Source organism: Columba livia, chromosome 18 (genome assembly GCF_036013475.1).
Source record: "Columba livia isolate bColLiv1 breed racing homer chromosome 18, bColLiv1.pat.W.v2, whole genome shotgun sequence".
Lineage (NCBI taxonomy): Eukaryota > Metazoa > Chordata > Aves > Columbiformes > Columbidae > Columba > Columba livia.
Window position 1 is genome coordinate 11,910,329 of NC_088619.1, and position 19,008 is coordinate 11,929,336.

Sequence of the window (19,008 nt, forward strand, 5' to 3'; positions counted from 1 at the left end):
CAAGGGTGGGTGAGGAATCCTTCTTGCCCTGTGCGTCTGTATAGAAATGAAAGGCGGAACTCAGCCTGGAGGCACAAAATGGCATCAGAAAAGCAAATAAGCAGCACGAGATCACGATAGCAGGAGAAAGGAAGCTGTGGCATTTACTCGCTGAGGATTATTTCCTCTCTGACGACAGATTTTTCAAACGACAGAGGTGTTTGAGCGGGTGGGCCTTGGAGGGCTGGTCCAAGTAATCAGTCAAAAACAATATCAGGAAGTTTGACCCACAATTTGAGCTTGGTTTGGTTTTACTCATCTGTTCAATTTTAGTTTTGAGGGAAATTTAGGAAGGTGCCAGCTAATCTAATTTGTCCACCTCCTTCCCAGCCATGCAGGAGTTCTGAGCAGGGCTGGAGCGGCATTTTGTGCCAAGGATCAACTCTGATTGCCCACGAGCCACATCCCCTGGCCAGGCTCTGCTCATCTTGGCTTCCTGAGCGGGGAAGCGCAGGGATGGGAGATGCTGTGATGGCCATGGAAGGTCTGGACGTTCTCCCAGTCCAGGTGGGACCGTTCCACACCAGCTCCAGCAGCTCTTTGCTGAACCTGCAGCCCCGGGACAGGAATTGTTGCCTTCAATCAGAGCTGACTGTGCTTTGGAACAATCAGCGCTCTCCTGCCCGTGAGCGGTCTGCAGCGCTGCCATCGCCATGGACCTTCACATTCGGTGTTCGTAGGCACAGCGCTGCCTCCTCGGGAAACTTGGGCTTGTTTTCTGCTGTGTTTTTCCTCCCACAGTGGCCAATGATCTAACCCTCTGTTTTTAGCAAAGTTTATTTGCTTTTCAGGAGAGAAAATAAACTCTTATATCGTCAATTACATTGTGGCCACGGAGCCCAGGCAAATTCTTAGGTTCTGGTACAAACTGATAGAAAACACTGAGGACATTTGCATCTAAACCAATATACTAAAATAAAAACTGTGACAAAGTAAGGAGAGTAGCGGTTTATGCAGTGTTAACACAAATCCAATGCTGCTGAGTTTATAAATGCAGTTTTCACTGGAGTGGATACACTGATAGGTAATAAAGCACAGCGATAATAAATGACAATCAGCAGAAATGCAATATGCACATTGCAATGCAGGAAAACTGTGCAGGGTTTTAACAGAGGTGCCTCTGAGTCACTTCTGGGTATAGTGTTCTGCTCTCGGGGGCGGGTTACAGCGTGTACCCATGGATTTCACATCATCTTTCTCTCAGGAACTGCCAAACGCCACCTGAGAAACTGAAGCTGCCCAACGTCCATCACTTTGGTGAACCATATTTTGCAATACAAACGGGTCAGTAGGAGAGCTGCAGAAAAAGCAGGTACTTTGCATTGATTTTGTTTAGCAAATATGAAAGGGTTTTAGTTCTTTCTTTCGCAATTGACTTTTTTCTTTCTTGCCGCTCTCTTTCCCATTGGAAATTCGCCACATTTTCACCCCTGGTGGCACACACGTGGTGACAAAGGCCGAAGCAGATCTCTGCTTCATCCCTCCTCTCACAGCAACAGGGGAAACATGGCTCTGTAATCATCACCCCTTCCTCACCCCAACACAACCCCAGAAGGTAGATTACCTGTTTTTTTTGCTAACCAGAACGCTGTTGTGCCAGGAAGGTTGGTGCCAACATGCAGCACCACATCTCCAGCCCCTGCAGCTCTCCCCAACCTCACACCTTGGCTCACAATGCTTCCTAAAACATCAGCTCATCAATCTGGTGACCCCCAGGTTGAGGGGAGGGACCCGGCCACCATCTCTGAGCACAGGGGACGCTGCAGACGGACGGTCGACAGTTGGCCGAGCACCACGTGGGCTTTTGAGAGAGGAGGTGACCGGACCGGTGGGAGCCCACAGCAGGTTCCCATTGAAAAACCTATGAACATCGAACTCCTGCTGCCATCCGGGACCGACACAACCGCAAGTTTGCAAGCCAGAGGAATGCAAAGATGCTCTTACCCTGTTCTCTGCAGCTGAGTGTGAGCCTGTCCTGATTTTAGAAAACCTGGCAGGCCAGGAACACTCGCAACGGGAGCTACAGTCACAGTTTTGTATGGGTGAGTTGCTGGCTCTTAACCCTTTTCCTTCCAGGAATTGTCAAGTTCTCTGTCAGCTCCATGGGCATGTTCTCACCGCTCTGGCAAGTTTTATTAACCATTAACTCCCTTTTCCCTTGAGATATCCAAAGAATGGGAAGGGTGGAAGATCATTAGATAACTCTGAGATTAATAGGGAAATATTGGCCTCATTAATATGTAATTACTTGGAGAGTTTCATCACCTATACTGAGGTCCTTCTCATAGATCCAAATAGACATTCCCTGTTGCTGCCTTTGAGGACAAATTGCCACAGCTGACAGAGGGCTGGCCAAGCCAAAATCAAGAATATTGCCAAGCCACAAATGACGCTGGATGCTGGCTTACTGCATTTCTGAAAGATTATCCAGAACCCTCAGTTGTGGAAATAGATCACTAAATGATAATACAACTGTCTTGCTACAAGGCTTCTAGAAAATGAAGAATGGGCAAAGTGTACATTAAATAAGATACTAACATTTCCTCATCATTTTCAGGCCTTTGACACTGCAGAGATGAGCATTTGTTGAAAACTGAGAGAGCTCACTTTTTGCCAGCAAGTTTTGATCATATTTTGTTGGGTCTGAAAGTTGAGCTGGAAATTAAAGGCCTTTTAAATTAGGCATCTTAATTTATTGAAATGGAACCACATGGAATATGGTGTTGGAAATCAGTTTTATTTGGCAGAACTTCCTGGGTTGCTATGGAACTGCTGGTTCTGTACAGTTACTGTGAGCAGTGGATTTCTGTTTGAGATTCATTATTTCAAGGTTTCTTCACCTTGCTTCCCGCATCCACCATCTGCAGAAGCAAAGACTCAAAGGATATACTTCATCTTTTTCACAATGTAGTCACTGGCTGGTGATTTGACTTCAGAACAAGACCAAATAGGACAGCCTGTAAACTTAAGCAAAGATTTTGGACACAAAGTAGCTGGGAAAGGGAGAAAAACAAATGTGAATGGTGTGTGAGTTCCACTATTCTCAGATATATAAAACAATTCAATCTCCTATGCCATATTTTATCCCTTCTATGAACAAACACCTTATTATCCAATATAACTGTATCACTGGCAGCACATCTGTATATCCTATTTGCTTGCAAAACACAAAATATATTTATTTGCTCTATCAAGTCTTATCAAATATGGATTTCTCATTGGATTTACCCATTCCTTATGTTACAAACGTGGCTTCATTTTTCCTTGGAGATCCCAGCATTAGACATATAAAGATCCAGTTAATGTCGAAACCCCACGGGTTTACTGTGAATGGGGAAACCACCTTTTCCTGATGAATTTTTTCCAGTTGACTTAATGGTTAGAGAAGAAAGGCTCACTTATGCCACTTTACATGCATGGAAATGGTGAGACCAGAAAAAAAAAAGCAAGCCCAACGCCCTATTTATGGCACTTCTTCTCATCTTGTGGAAACCGACTGCTTTGATTCTACCAGACCATGTTTTCTTTGCAAGTACAATACAATTAAGCTATTTTCAGCTGGCAATAAAATCCTTGAGAACCAAAGCAGATTTGGCCACTTTAAGAGATGAAGACTAATGCAATCTGATAATTAGGTCATTTCAGTGCCAAGACAGAAAAAGCAATTTAATAACATCTCCCGTGCAGTAAGACAGGGGCTAAAGCCTCTGGTCCCAGCTGGCAAGGACTGTGTCTGCAGCACAACTCGCCGGTTCGCTTCCATGGCATCTGCAGAGCTCGGCAGGACCGAGGGGGTGTGACCGGCAAAGGCGACAACGAGGCCAGAAAACAGCAAATGTGGGGAGAAAAAGCCCCTTTTTTTGCTGGTATGGCCTGGCTGAAATTTGCCTCAGAAAAAGCATCTCGCTTTGTTGCTGGCTCCTTTTCTTCCACCTCCTACGAGAAACGAATGTTCTGCCTTCCCAGGGCCCTTCTCATCCCTCGACACCATTTCTTCTGCAGATAGTGGTTATTAGCTTGAAAACTCCTCCGACTGTGACCACTTCACAAAGCTCTTCTAATATTCCCATTCAGGAGGCTCTGTAGTGAGACTTCTGTAGCTAGACCACGTCAAATTAGAAAACCATTCATCAAGAGAAGAAAAACAAACCCTGGCTCACTCTTGAGGGTTAAGTTTTCAGCTGTCTCTCAACCCTTTTGTCCTGGCTTGTTGCAACAGGAAAGGGTTTTTTAGAAACTGTTCTTGTAACTTCAACTTCCCCGTTCAGGGGGTTTGGAGGTGTTTCTCTCGCTGAAGTCCACGCGGACGCGAGCCGGCTTTGTTATGGTTCTCATTATCTACATAAGAGATGAGAATCGATATTTCATTCTAAGAAGAGCTTTCTGGGCAGAGCTGTTCCAACATTAAACAAGCTGCAAAACAGTCGTGATGTATCTGCTCTACCCTTCCTCAGGATGAAACACCAAACGGCTGAACCTGCAAGTCCCTGCTGCTGTGATTAAGTCTTAGTCACGTCGGCGGGTCTGGGATCTTTGGGTCTAGCAGTCCTGCAGTTCTTAGCGGTTGGTTTGCATGAGTAAAGGCTGAGTAAGAGTCCACAAGGTCGGGCTGTAATCTGTAATATCTCGTGGATTTTGTGCAGAGATTTGGTGAACCCACCCCCCCGCAAACTGGGGCTGTTCTCAGCAAAGCACTTCTCAGCAAGAGCAATCACAGCTGCTCACAAAAAGCCCACAGACACTCAGAAGAATGAGGGATGCTTTTTCTCTGATACAGGTACATGAACTGTGTAGTATTTGTGCCTATGGCTTTCAAATCCTGTGGATTTGATGATTTTCATCTTACTGAATGAAGAAAATAACTGCAGTCAATCCCTCTTGTAGATTTTTTGTTTTCCAGGTTTGACATTCATAAGAAACTCACCCATGTTATAGGACTTTTCTTCCACTTACAAATGAGCAGAATCACCCAAGAATAACTCACAAACAATACGTTTGCCCAACATGCCAGATTGCTCAATGTACACAAACACTTGTCTTTTCTTCCCCTCTCCCCGTCGTGTAAATTTTGTGCATCCTGCACACATAACACTGGGGACTTTTACAAACCAGCTGCATTTGGCCATTGTATTTGTTGCTGCAACAATGCGGTGCTTCCTCATTCGGAGTATGGGGAACTCAGCAGATCCTGTAAGGGACACTAAGGGCAGGCGGTGGAAGTTGTTCAGCAGCAATATGTTCCTAAAGCATTTGGGCAAGGCATTTTCATGTCAGGGTTGTAAACTTATGAAACAAACGAGAAGGAGGACAGTTGAAGCAACTACAAGTGACTACAGGCACTGGCGCTGTGGAAAGCAGGGAATCTGATTTAGAGCCTGTTTTGGACATTGTGAGGAAGCTTTTGGACCAGTCCCTCTGCAGCTCCAGGCAGAAAACCTGACTGCGGATTAACACTGCTCGTCCCACACCATCCCCAGCACCCGTTCGCTGGGTGTTGCAGGAGCTACCATTGCAATCCTGGGCTGCAATTGGAGGTGTTCACAGCCTTGTGTGGTCCGCAGCCCTTGCACTCAGCAATCACCTTCACTCTGAGTTTTCCAGCGGAGCGCACAGGGCTCCCCGCTGCATTTCAGCTGTTGGCCCTGGGGAACGCGGCTTTCCGAGGGCAGAGGAGCGGACACCTGCCTCGGAAACCAACACCCCTGCACTGTCCATCAGCGCCGGAGCTTGGCAAACTTCAGACTGTGCTTACAAGGCTGTTTTTGTTCCTGCAAGGCTCCCGGCCAGACATTTCATCCTTTCTTTTTTTTCAGTCTTAGGCCACGTCCACTGCAGGGCAGACAGGCTATTAAAAATCCTTCTGATTTCTGCACGTTTCAACACCGGCCGGCCAGCCTGCGGATTGAGCTGCCACAGGTGATCAATGAAACAAAGAACTGGATCCTACGCGCTGCAGCCAGGCAAATACTTCTCTTGCTTCCAACCTTGCTCCGAAAGATGTTAGTTCAGGGATCAAAGCTCTTGTTTTGGAAGGCACGTTGGATCTCAGTGAAAGAGAAGGATGTGAGGTTTGATGCTTGAGTGTTCCTTCTCCTGCTAGGGTCAGGTGTTTGTGGTGAGATCACAAACATCTTAGCATTTCACTGAAATAAAGGAGCAAAAGGAATGAAAGTGGATTCAATGGGTTCAAACTGGAACACAGGAGGTTTCACTTAAATATGAGAAGAAACTTCCTCTCAGTGAGGGTAACAGAGCCTGGACCAGGCTGCTCAACGGGGGTGCCCGCCTGGACACCTTCCTGTGTAACCTCATCTGGGTGTTCCTGCTCCGGCGGGGGGATTGCACTGGATGAGCGTTCCAGGTCCTTTCCAGTCCCTGGCATTCTGGAATTCTGTGCAAACTATTCCCTCTCTGATATTTTTCCTTAGCACACGGGGTCCGGACACCGGCTCAGCCACACAGATCCCACCCGGGACCTTCCCAGGTTCCCAATAAAATCTCGCAAAAGCTTTTCTCGGAGCTGGGGGGGCGGGTACCCGTGGCAGGTGCCGGGTGCCCGCGGACACAACCGGAGGGAACCGGGCGGAGCGGCTGCGAGCGGGACCCGTGGAACGCCGCTCAGGGTCGGGGGGGGGTGCTGCGGCCGCCCAGGACCGCCCCCGCACAGCCCAGCGGCCGCGGCCGCCGCTGCTTCCCCCGGCAAGTCCTCGGGACCCCCCAGCCCGGGTGCCGCCCGCCCCCGGCCGCGCTGCCCCGGCCCGGCCCGGCCTCCCGGCCGCCATTGGTGCGGGGCGGCGGGAGGGCGGGGACGGCGGGGCCGCTATTAAACATCACATGGCAGCTCGCGAAAAAAAGGGGCAGCGGCTCATTGAGAGGCTCAGTGGGAAGCGGTGCGGCGGCCGGCGGGCACCCCGGGATTGGCTTTGCTGCGTCCCCCACAAAGCCGCGGGATCTTACACCTTTTGAACTCTCCCAGCACCTCCGTTCGGGCCACCGGCAGGTAAGCAGCGCTTGCTTTCCACACCTATTCGAGACGCCCACGCAGGGTCACCCTGGTCCGCAGGGCGATGCAGCGGTCGCGGTCTCGGTGCGAGCACCGTGTCGCGATATTCCCGACATAAAGCTTTCCTGCTCGGTGAATTTGTGCTTAGACGTTTGGAGGGGGAACTCTTGCATTTCTCATGCACCATCCACGAGCTATTCTCAGTGACTAAAATAATTAGATAGGTATGCTGGGAACACTCGAGCATCTGCTTGCAGCATCTGTTTATGTTCATAACTTTCCATGCACCAGCTGCTCCCCCCTCCCGCCCCCGAAATATTTTATTCTGGGGAAGGGCTGGAAGTTTGCATGACAAGCCCGTGTCGCAGGAGCAGCACCGCTCCATCCCTTCCAATTCTTCTCGCCTGTTGTTTCCTGTACAAGAGAGAGGTCGAAAGTATCAAGTCTTGGAGATCAGATATGCCTTTTTGAAAGGAGTGTCTGAAACGTTCTGGAGGGGCATGAAATGAACCTGTAACTTCATTCATTGGTATTATGGAAGCGGGGGGGTTGTTTGTTTTTAACCATCCTGAAAAAAAAAAAATAGGAAGAAAGAAAACAAAAACAAAACCATTGCAGCTGGAGAGCCCGTGAAGGGGCTGTATTGTTCCGAGTTTGTTCATGACAGTTAAAGGAAAAAATACTGATAAGAAATGGCAGATTTATTCGCGGGGACTCAGTGGCTGCTTTGTCACCTCCCCGGGGACCCGCAGGTGCCACCGCGGTGGCTGAGCCAGGACCCGCATCTCGGTCCCCCCAGCCTGCGAGGTGTCAGTTCCAGCCTCACCTTTACACTTGTTTGCTTTTCCATCCTCCCAGCCGGTGCATCAAGTACACCCCCTGGTGATGGCTGCTTCACTTGTAGATATTTTGTCATCAGCTAGAAATACCCTGAACCCGTCTCCTTGGCAGGACAGCAGATGCAAATGCCACTTGTCTTTTCCTCTCTCCTATTTCTTTGCACCATCATCATCTGCTCTTTTTTTTAACTTATTTCCCCCCCCCCGTCCCCACTGCCTGATTGTGAAGGACAGATCCTTCTCCTGAAGGCAGCTGAGCGCTTTGTGTCACTCGAGTCTCCCCAAATCAGTGGAGAAGCCCCGGGGAATGACTTTTCAAGTAACACAGGGGTCCGGAGGAAGGTTCTGGGGGTGGCTGTCCCCAGCAGCGAGGGAGTGGGGACTGTGGAACAGGCTTTACTGGTGCGAGTGGCTCCTTTGTTCTGTTTACCGAGGGCAGGAGGGGAAGGCGCTTGGCTGAGCTGGTGCCGGTGCTCTCTTAGCAACATGTGCCCGGCTCTCGGCAGGGCTGTGCGCCGGGGAATAACTGCTCCGAGCGCTCATTAGTGCTCCTCTCCCCACCCCTCCGCTCTTTTTGCACTTGAGTTTTTTTGCTCAGTATTAAACCTTCTGCACCGATTCCCTTCGAGCTCTTTGTTGCAGAGTTTAAACATACGGTGTGAATGTCTTTCCTGGGGGCAGATATTGAGGGGGATGCTTGCTGAAGGGAAAAGTGGGGGTTTGGGCTCCGCATTTGCACACAGGTTGGGTCAGAAATGCTGTGGATGCAGTGCAGCCCTGTTTTTCTCTGCCTCTCCAAGCATCCCCTCGAAGCAGAGCAAGCGCAGGGCTCTCCCACCCCATCTCATCGCTCCCCAGTAACGCCGTGCTGGTGCCAGTGCTGGTAATTACAGGCTGCATTGCTCTAGTCTTGTATTCCCTTCCAAGAGGGAAGGCAGCCTGAATTAATAATAATAACACACCTAGTGATGATTGCATCTACAGCTGCGTGTGTGTGTCTGGCTGTAGCGCGCTGGGCCCAATTATACCAAGATTTGGGTTGGTTGGTGGGTACTGGGTGGGCTCTTTGTCTGGTGAGGGTTGCAGGGCTGGTCCCACACTTGCTTGGCATCCTCAGTGCCACCAGTTGCGAACGGGGTGTGGAGAGGAGCAAACTTGGCTCATCCTTGAGCAGCAGGTGGATTAGCTGAATCACAAGGACCGTTAGATTTTTTCATCCTAGTTTGGTTGCTTGTGGGATTTTTGGGGGGAACTTCTACTGGAACTCGTTGTGCAAGTCAGGGTGATGACTGATCAGGTGTGTGATGGGGCAGCCAGTGGATCTGCTGGGTGTTCTACTGGGCCAGGAGCAGGATCAGACCCTCTGGCTGGTCCCTGCACCCCCGAGCGCTCGCAAGGGAGACAATTTGTGCTGTAAAAGCAAGAAGCCAACTGTGCTGCAGTGGAGCGTGCCAGAGCTTTGTTGTATCGACTTCAGGCAGTCTGTAAAGGTAGCACAGGGTTTAAGGATCGTTAGAGCCAAATTGCTGCAGGTTTGGCCCCGAGGGTGGCTGGGAAGGAGACGTTCTGTGCAAGGCAGAAGGTGCTCAGCCACTCAGGGTAGGAATATCATGGTATACGGTACCTAATTTGGGTCCCAAACTTCTAAAAGCAGCCGGCTTGCCGCAGGAAGCTGGCCTTGTGATTTCAGTGATCTGTGGAATTCAAACAAATGTCCTTGGGTCAGGACTTTTGTCAGAGAGCTGCATATTCAGACACCTGAGGCTTTACAGCTTATCTTTCCCTCTACCACAAGTTTTCCCCTAAAATCCAAGAGACAATGCAGAGGAAAAAAAAGGAGGGGGAACAAAGCCCAAACAAAACAACAGCTTCAAAATAAAGCGCTTCCTGGGCTGTGTATTTCAATTACCTTGGAACAAATCAGGCTTTGAACGTGGAAGTTGAACATGACTGTGATTATTGGATGTGGTTTATAAAAGTAATCGATTTGCAGACCAATGCAGCGGCTTTTGAAGAAGTTGTTTTGTGTGGAATGTATTAACAGTAACTCCACCTTCCCTCTGTCTTTAGGTTTCTAATAGAAGTATTTTTCAGGCAAAAAACATAATTTAAGTGTGAACATTAAAAGATTTTTCTTTGCATTTTTGGGAGTGATATCCTGACAGGTGTTAGAAACCTCATGATTAAAAGGGGGTGGTGGGGGGGGAGCGAATCCTTACGCAGCACAGGCAAGACAGATAAATAAGGTCAGCTATACCATCCCCTAAGCCGACATTGCTGAGAGCAGCGCTCCAACCTGGGCTTTACCAAACTGATCAAAAGCTGCCAAAATGTCTTGTACACCAATGAAGTCACAGATGACTAATCCCGGCAAGTAGGCGTTGGGACGCATTCTTACACAACAAACACAAGGGAGGAAGAAAAGAGAAGGTAAAAGTAAACCCTGAAGCGATTCTAGAGGGAAAACCATCCCATGTGCAAATACAAGCACAGCGGTGGTTTCTGTTTGTCACCTGCTCTGTTCCTCCCAAGTGTTTGCTGCCCTGAAGCCCTTGTCGTGGGGTGGAAGGATGTGGGAGGGCTGAGAAGCTGTTTGAAATCCCGCAGGTTTTTGGAACACCTCTGCAGGGCTTTCGGGGATGCTTTGGGGAAAGGAGAGAAACTCTTCTCTAGAGCTGTTGTCAGATACGGAGCAGAGGAAGAGCCACAGAGTACTGAAGCTGCTTTGTGTTCCTTGGTTGCTGCAGTTTTGTTGGGTTTTGGATGAACGCAGGCGAGTTTAGCTAATATTGGTTTACAAAGAGCATCGTGGTTTAATCTCCGGCTACTGTACTGTACGCGGTTCTGAAGTCTCCTCTTCCCAGCAGACATTCTTCATCACTCCGTTTTAGTTTTATCTCCTCCGCGTGCCGCATGTGTGGATGGAGCAGTTGCATTAATGCATCTCTTCTCCTCTGCAGCGTTTCAATTACATTTCCTGATATACAGTACGCGACTTAATGGATGACGCACTTGTTAAAAGCTAAACCTGGGTCTAAGCCAGACCTCCCTGAAACAAGTTTGGTGGCTTCTATCCTCGGGAAGAAGGTTTTGTAGCTTCTCTGCTGAGTCTTAATTGCTGACATTTGAGACCCACGGGGCACTCAGACCTGTTACCCGTTGGAGATGGGACCGGCTGCCTCTGGCTCCTGAGGGGAAGGTGCTGGTCCTTGTCACCAAAGGTGTCATGAAGATGCTCAGCCGGTCCTACTCCATCTCAGCCTTTTACTAGTTGCATTAGCGGGAGCATATGAGGGTCGTTATAAGGTTGAGTTTGCTTTGTTTGACTTAAGCCTAATGTGAGTGTAAGAACTGCAAAGATCCTAATGAGTTTATGAAGTTAGAGAGGAATTAAAGCAGCCTTTATTCCTGCCATTTGCAGAGAATACACAATTCCTTTTTCTTAGCTTAATTAAAAATAAGCTATACATGATGTAATTTCATAGAAATCACTGGCATTTTGCATTTTCCAAGTTTACTGCTTTTCCCAGTAAACGCCACCTTCCCTTTTGCACACTCCATTGTTTGTTGTAGGTGGAACAGTCCAGGAGACACACATGGTGTGTCACTGAAAACTGCTTCAGTGTTTGTATTCGAACAGATGGACGTTAACGCTAATTGTTGCTTTCAAAATAAACAGAAAGCACAGTTGTAAACGGTAGGTAGATCCTTTGCATGTCCAGCTTTCAAGTGGGTATTTCTTAGAGACTTGTGTGACATGATCGCTTCAGAGCTTTCACTCAAGAACAGTGATGCCTTCTCCGTAGTAATGATGCCACTTCTGTCAATACGTGGCTGAGCACAACGTGTCTTCCAGAAAATGCTCTCATTAAGAACAAAGAAACTTCTTGCGGGCCCACAGGAGTCATTTTACTTGATTCTTTCAGGTTTGATTCCTCCGAGATCTAATACGACATTTCTCTTTCTCTTGCAGACCATGCCCTCTCTATGACGGTTACTTGTTAAGCTAACTCTGCATGCCAGAAGACTGTCCTTGGTTGATCCAAGGGCTTTTGGGGACTCCAGCCTCTCCCCAGTTTTTCTGTGTGTGTGTGTTCCTCTAGAACTTTCAAAACTGTTTCTCCAAAGGGTTTTGCAGAAACTTAGACTGTTTTCTAAAGCGGAAGCACCTCAGTCCACAGCAGTAGTGATGGGCAGCGTGCGAACCAACCGCTACAGCATTGTGTCTTCGGAAGAGGACGGCATGAAGCTGGCGACCATGGCCGTTGCCAACGGCTTTGGGAATGGCAAGAGTAAGGTACACACCAGACAGCAGTGCAGGAGCCGCTTTGTCAAGAAAGATGGCCACTGCAACGTCCAGTTCATTAACGTGGGCGAGAAGGGACAGCGCTACCTGGCAGACATCTTCACCACTTGTGTGGACATCCGCTGGAGGTGGATGCTAGTTATCTTCTGCCTGACCTTCATCCTCTCCTGGCTGTTTTTTGGCTGTGTGTTTTGGTTGATTGCGCTGTTGCACGGGGATCTGGAGAACCAAGAAAATAACAAACCTTGTGTCTCTCAAGTGAGCAGCTTCACCGCAGCCTTTCTCTTCTCCATCGAGACCCAGACCACGATCGGCTATGGCTTCAGGTGTGTCACAGACGAGTGCCCCATCGCAGTTTTCATGGTGGTTTTCCAGTCTATAGTAGGCTGCATCATTGATGCCTTCATCATTGGTGCTGTCATGGCAAAGATGGCTAAGCCAAAAAAGAGAAACGAAACTCTAGTCTTCAGCCACAACGCCGTGGTGGCCATGAGAGATGGAAAACTGTGCCTGATGTGGCGAGTTGGAAACCTGAGGAAAAGCCACTTGGTGGAGGCACACGTGCGAGCACAGCTCCTCAAATCCAGGATCACGTCGGAAGGCGAGTACATCCCTTTGGATCAAATAGACATCAATGTAGGGTTTGACAGCGGGATAGACCGCATATTCCTGGTCTCCCCCATTACAATTGTCCATGAAATAGATGAAGACAGTCCTTTGTATGACTTGAGCAAACAAGACATGGACAATGCCGACTTTGAAATTGTAGTAATATTAGAGGGTATGGTGGAAGCTACTGCCATGACTACCCAGTGCCGTAGCTCGTATCTGGCAAACGAAATCCTCTGGGGCCACCGCTACGAGCCCGTACTCTTTGAAGAGAAAAACTACTACAAAGTGGACTACTCGAGGTTCCACAAAACATACGAAGTGCCCAACACACCCATCTGTAGTGCCAGAGACTTAGCGGAAAAGAAATACATCCTCTCGAACGCAAACTCCTTTTGCTATGAGAACGAGGTGGCCCTCAACAGCAAAGAGGAGGACGAGATTGACACGGGGGTGCCTGAGAGCATGAGCACAGACACCCACCCGGACATGGACCACCACAACCAGGCCGGGGTTCCTCTAGAGCCGCGGCCGCTCCGGCGGGAGTCGGAGATATGACTGACAGACTCTTCCTCTCCCTTTTGGTTGAAAGGAAACTTAAAAAAATACAAAAAATGAATCTATCGGTCAAAAGCACGTTGACCCGAGAAGTTGGCCCAGAACAGTTTTCAGACGACGGTACTGTTGAAGATTGGTGGGAAGGCAAGCAGACCTGAGAAACCCGGGCTGGTTTTAGGGCTGTCCTCAGAGGAGAGACGATGGAAAATGAACTCTAAACACAAAGCACTAAACATGTCTAAGTATGAACAGAAGGCACATATGTTGTAGAATAAATTATGTATATATTTTTTTACAAAACTTGAACTTGCAGGCAAGCTTTGGTTGGGTTATTATTATTTTTTTTCAACTTTTTCCAGAATGCTTCTCTCTAGGGAACAAGAATGTTTTTAATGGCATAACAAAGGCAAGAATCTGCCTTATTATTATTATTATTAAAATTATTTTTTAAAAAGCTGCTGCTAACTACATGAACACAAATGGTTATTTTTGTTGCAGTGTAGTTTTTGTTTTCTCTTGTGTAATTTAAAAAAGAAAAAGTCAGTGTTGAACTTTTTGGGTTGAAAAAGCTGGTGATCAGTTTAGAGAGGCCAATGTTGCCAGAGAGTCGAAACTCCTTTGAGGCCAGTAGGTTGATAGCAGGAATCAGTTTCTCTCTTTCCAGTTACATAAGGGGCATTATGTAATATCAGGCCCATCAGGAGCCTCCAGCAAAATTATGATTTTTGTGGGGAGAATTTAATTCTCTGTCTAAAGGAAAAAGGAAATAAAAAAAATATATATACATAGACAAAGGACTAAGTTAAAACTACCTAAATGGATACCAAAGAATATGCACAGTTTTGCACAGTGGAGTTTATTAAAAAATAAAATTAAAAAAAAGCAAAAAAAAAAAAAAAAAGGAACAGGCTGCTTTAAACAAAGAGAAATTCAAACCTCAGACACTTCTTTTGATTTTGATTTTTCTTTCTTTTTAATTTTTCTTTTGGAGATCTTTATTTTGCACCTTATTCTAAACGCTTAAGACTCAGATCTAAAGTGAGCTTGGGCTCCTCCCCTTCCCCCCCTGCTCTTCTAGGGGGAAATCAATTCCCTTTCTTGTGAGGAGAAATAAATTGGGGTAAAGCAAAAAACAAAGAGAAAAGTCCTGCCCGGTCGCTCGCTGCAGCACAAGGTCAGTGCAGATGTTCCCAACCCAGCACTAGACCTGGGGAAATGAGGTCTTAATAACCCCGATGTGCTGTAGGCACCTGAGCCCCCTTGGCTGCCCCCAATGTCCCCTGGTAATGTCGGGGAGACGCGGAGCTGCCCATGGGGTGTTGGGGCAGGGACGAGCCGAGCCATAGAGAAACCCCTGGGAAAAAGGTTTTTGGAGAGGAAGGGAGAAGGTGATGGAGAGGGGAAAAAAGCAACTTTTACAACACGGCGCTTGGGAATGGCACAGGATTGTAGCGTTTTGTAGAAAGACAAAGGGGAGCAAGGGTGTCAGGAAAAGTGTGTTTTCCAGCTCATTTGGAGAGGGAGGATTTGGGGAGGATGAGGCTGCTGAGCGAGGTCCATCTCCTGCTGCCTGTCCCCACCAAACACCCCGTGGTCAGTGGATAGAACATGTCACTGAGCTCTGAGCAGATTTTGTGACCTGTGAAGCTCCGGCTCTAGGGGGATTTTGGCTCCTTCACCCCGCAGGAGCCAAATTTCAATTCTCTGTGCCTCTAAGCTCAAGGAGACAGCGAACCTGCGCTCCCCAAGGGGCAGGTGGAGGGGCCGATAATCCTGGTCAGCTCTTGCAGTATTGCATCACTGTATGCCATTAAAAAACAGCTTGTTCTAGGTCTAATGTCTTCTGCAAACGGATATCTGTGAAGGCCTCTGGCCCCTGCCAGCCCTGCCTGAAAGAAATGCCTGCAACGAAATGGTTTCTGATAAGATGGTATCTGCGGTGGGTGGGTCCGAAACTGTGGAAATTCGACATTGTAAAACCGGATTTGGCTACTGGAGGGGGCAGATGATTGAAGTGCAAGTACTGAGGCTGTTCCTGGGGTGGGGGGAACGGAAAAGAAAGGAAAAGCTGAACATCTAAAGGCGATTTGATGGCAGTTTCTGGGTCAACAGTGGTGAAGACAAATGAGTGCTGCTAGTGCTGCTATTGTGATATTCTTGTACAAGGAACATAACTAAACCAAAGAGTATTCAGTGAAATAGAGGGTGCATGGAAACGCAACGGGGAAGGGATGGAAAAGGGAGGCTGGTGGGGAGGAAAGGGACCTTTTCTCCAGGTCAGCATCCCCCAGGTGCGCAGTGCTCCCACTAAATGATACTTGAGATATTGGAGGGAGGGATGAGAGAAGGGGGATGGGGAATGCAGGACTCAGCTTGTTTCTTTAAAGCAAAAGAAATTCAGAGGAAAAAAATAACTCCCCTCCCTCTTAACATTTCTGGTGCAGAGTTTTCGGGGGTTTTTTCTTGTTTTGCTTTGTTTTGTTTTGTTTTTCAAGTCAGTTTTTCAGAAATATTTTTAAAATGTACATTTTATAAAGTTTATCAAGTATTTTCATATTTAAAGCCAAATGTAAATAGAAGTCTGTAAAGGAGGACAAGGAGAAGAAGAAAAGGCAACAAGAAGTATCAATTCTGCTCGGCAGTCTTGGCTAGCTAGTACCTAGATGCTACCGGTTAGCATGAGTTTTAGCAAATACTTGCAAGCCTTATAGGATTCCTAATGCTATGAACTTCTCTTTATTTATTTTTAAGCATGGACTTTTAATTTGGAAACATGTTCTAGTTACTGGCATTTTCGAAGTTACCAGCTTTCTGAGGGCGAGACTTGTGGAGGGTGCGGGTTGAGGGAATCCCTTACGCTCTCTGCCACATTCTTTGCTTTTAATTAATCCTTTGTCTTTGCCGATTGAATCTCACATTGCAGAATTGCACTCAGCCTCCGGGAAGCTGCTAGAAAGAGACCCGCGATGTACACTCCATGGTACCCTTCCCCTTTGCCCATCAGTTCTGTATTTCTCAGCACAGCGGGGTAAGCCCAGGAGAGGACAGGCTGTCGTAGCACACTTCTACAGCAGCAAATTGGCTTAGGAATTTAAAAATAGATATTATTTTTAAGGACTACGTGGTGGCTGGCAGCATTTCTTCAGTTCCCGAAGATCCTGGGCCAGGCTGATGCTTAATTAGGGGCTCGTTAAACTGACTCAGCTCTACCCGCAGACTCCAAAGGACGTTGGTTTGGCCTCTTTATCACAGATAAAGTCGGCTCAACTGGCTCGCACAGAAGGTTTTTACTGTATTGCGCCTAGGGGCTGGGGGGGAATATGTTATTTCTGCCCTTCCCTGGAAATACTTGAATGAGACACATTGTCTAAAACCTAATAGTGCGTACAGTGACAAAAAGCGTTTCTGAGGCAGGTGGGGATGGATCTCTTCTTTCCTCTGGCTCTTCCGTGCGAGTCGCCCTTGGGTCAGTAGCAAGGGTGGAAATCATTACTTATTAGCTGTATTTAATGATACTCTCTCCCAGCCATGATAAACTCCTGTGTTGTTAGTTTAGCACTCGCTCTTCTCGGAAAAGACAAAGGGTCCAGATGTTTTATTTGTTCTCTTAGGTCTTCTTTTTCATAATGGATTACAAGGTAAAACTGAGAAGTACTGTAATGTCTTTAAATTATGGCTGCTCACGACCATTGTAAAGTAGAAGGGTGCTGCATAGTTGCCATCCCACAGCCAAGGAGAAACCGATTTTGGAATGACTTTTGGCCTGCAGCTATTGTAAGGTGAACAATCGAGGCATCTGACAGTTGTCCATTAACTATTTTCCTGTTTGCAGCCTTTTTTGTATCAAAGTCTTCCTAATGTACTGCACAAATTGTGGATTGTACAGATTTTTATATATTATGTCTTATTTTATTATTTCTAAATAAAAAAAAAAAATTGAGAATGACCTGGTGTGTGCGACATATGTGTAAATGAACCGGGGAAATGGGTCTGGAGGTTATTCAGAGTGACGTTTATGGCTGGTTGGGCACAGGCATTGTCTGAAGCACTTTAGGAAGAGACAGGTTGTTCTCTCCCTTGACAAAAGGCAGGAGGAAAGGAGATCCCACCATTATTTCCCAGACACGGTGGTAGATCTGCCCTAGAGAGACTGAGGGACTTTCTTAAGGTCATGCCTGGAGCTGCAGAGTTCCAGATCATTAGCTACAAGCTGTATGAAATAGGAAAAAAAAAACCTCAAGGTTTGCGTAAACTACAAAGCAGGAGAGGGGGGAGCGGGAATAAAAACACAGCGTAAGCAAGTGCATTGGAAAGATTGGGAAAGCAGAAAACTCATCTTCATGTCTGCCTGGAACATCCCCTTGCTGAAGTGATGCTCCCTAGTGCAGCTCCATCCCCAACACGCTGTCATCCTCGTACGCAGAGGCTGATGGCACAAGGGTGGAACTGGGATTTGGTGTAACGGGGACGGGCCTCAAGTCACCAAAAAAAGACTTGATGTCCTTGTTTGCCGGGGTTGGAAAGCTCCTTTCCCGCTGTTTGTGTGTGGCCTCCAGGGCACATATTGAGGCTGCACAACCGTGACTCAGCTGGGAACTGCTGATCTCACCGGGATCGGACGCGCTGCAGCGGCTCAGCACAGCCAGGAAGCATTTCAGCACAAGTTTTGGCCCCTTTCAAACTCTTTATCAGCCTGTAATGCTATTAAGTGATGCCTCAGATGGAGCCCTGACCCTGCCTAGAAGGACTCGATTTATAAATTCAAATTTACTTTTCAAATCTAATGGTCTCTTCGAAAGCTTATGATAATCATTACAGGGTGGATGTAGAGGTACAGATCAGCTGTCACAGCCTGGATCTGCTTATTCTCCCTGCTGAAAAGCATCCTCGGTGAGAGCTGCCCCTGGCTTTGATGTTTGCTGCGGGGGCAGCGGGTCGGCGGCCGCGATCTCCATATTCTGCCTGGTTGATTCCTGTAGCCTAAATCATTAGCACCCTCTCCTGTCAGTGCCTTTCCCTTCTCTTGCTGGCCCCTCGTCCGGACAGGTGGAGTCCGCATAGAAATAGTAACAAAACACAGTGTATTTTGGTAGCTAGCAAGGTCATAGCTGAACCCTTCCCCCTCCCGCACCAGCTGGATGCATCCAGCAGGTATCAAGCATGTGGTGCGGGATGCAAGCACGAACCACCTGGATCTAGATGGCATGAGTGAAATGGCACAGAAAACATCTAGCAGGGCTGGTGTGGGCATTTCATGGCCAGCAGGACCCAGGCAGCGCTGCCGGGTGCGTCTGCTCTCCGCAGGCAGCACAGAGGAGGGTGCAGGAACCAACTGTTCCAGGGTTTCTCATCAAACCGGCAGTGCCTGCCAACTCTATTGATGTGCCCAGCTCACGCTGACTGCAGGTTTCGCTGGTGGGCAAAAACGTATAATAATATTTAAAGAAATGTCTGTTCTTTCAAAATGTTTAAACTGAACTCCTGACCTCAGCAGAGCCTGTTTCACGGTTTTAGATTCTTGGCAGGTGGATATTTTCATACAGTGAAGGTTTTGGATGAGACGAGCGCTCTAGGATTCAACACCCCCCTTGTCTGGATTAGCTCCTTTGTCCTGATGTCCCGGGCTTGTCAGCTCTGCAGGGGGGTCAGGGCAC

The 19,008-nt window shown here is 47.7% G+C and overlaps 1 protein-coding gene across 1 annotated transcript; it reads left to right on the plus strand.

Moving 5' to 3' along the window:
- Positions 1-6,982: 6,982 nt before the first annotated feature.
- KCNJ2 (potassium inwardly rectifying channel subfamily J member 2) lies at positions 6,983-14,250 on the plus strand. The gene is given in 2 exon segments (NM_001290101.1): positions 6,983-7,039; positions 11,855-14,250. A coding segment is annotated over 1 exon segment (1,284 nt). The 5' UTR covers positions 6,983-7,039; positions 11,855-12,070; the 3' UTR covers positions 13,355-14,250.
- The last annotated feature ends 4,758 nt before the right edge of the window (positions 14,251-19,008 follow it).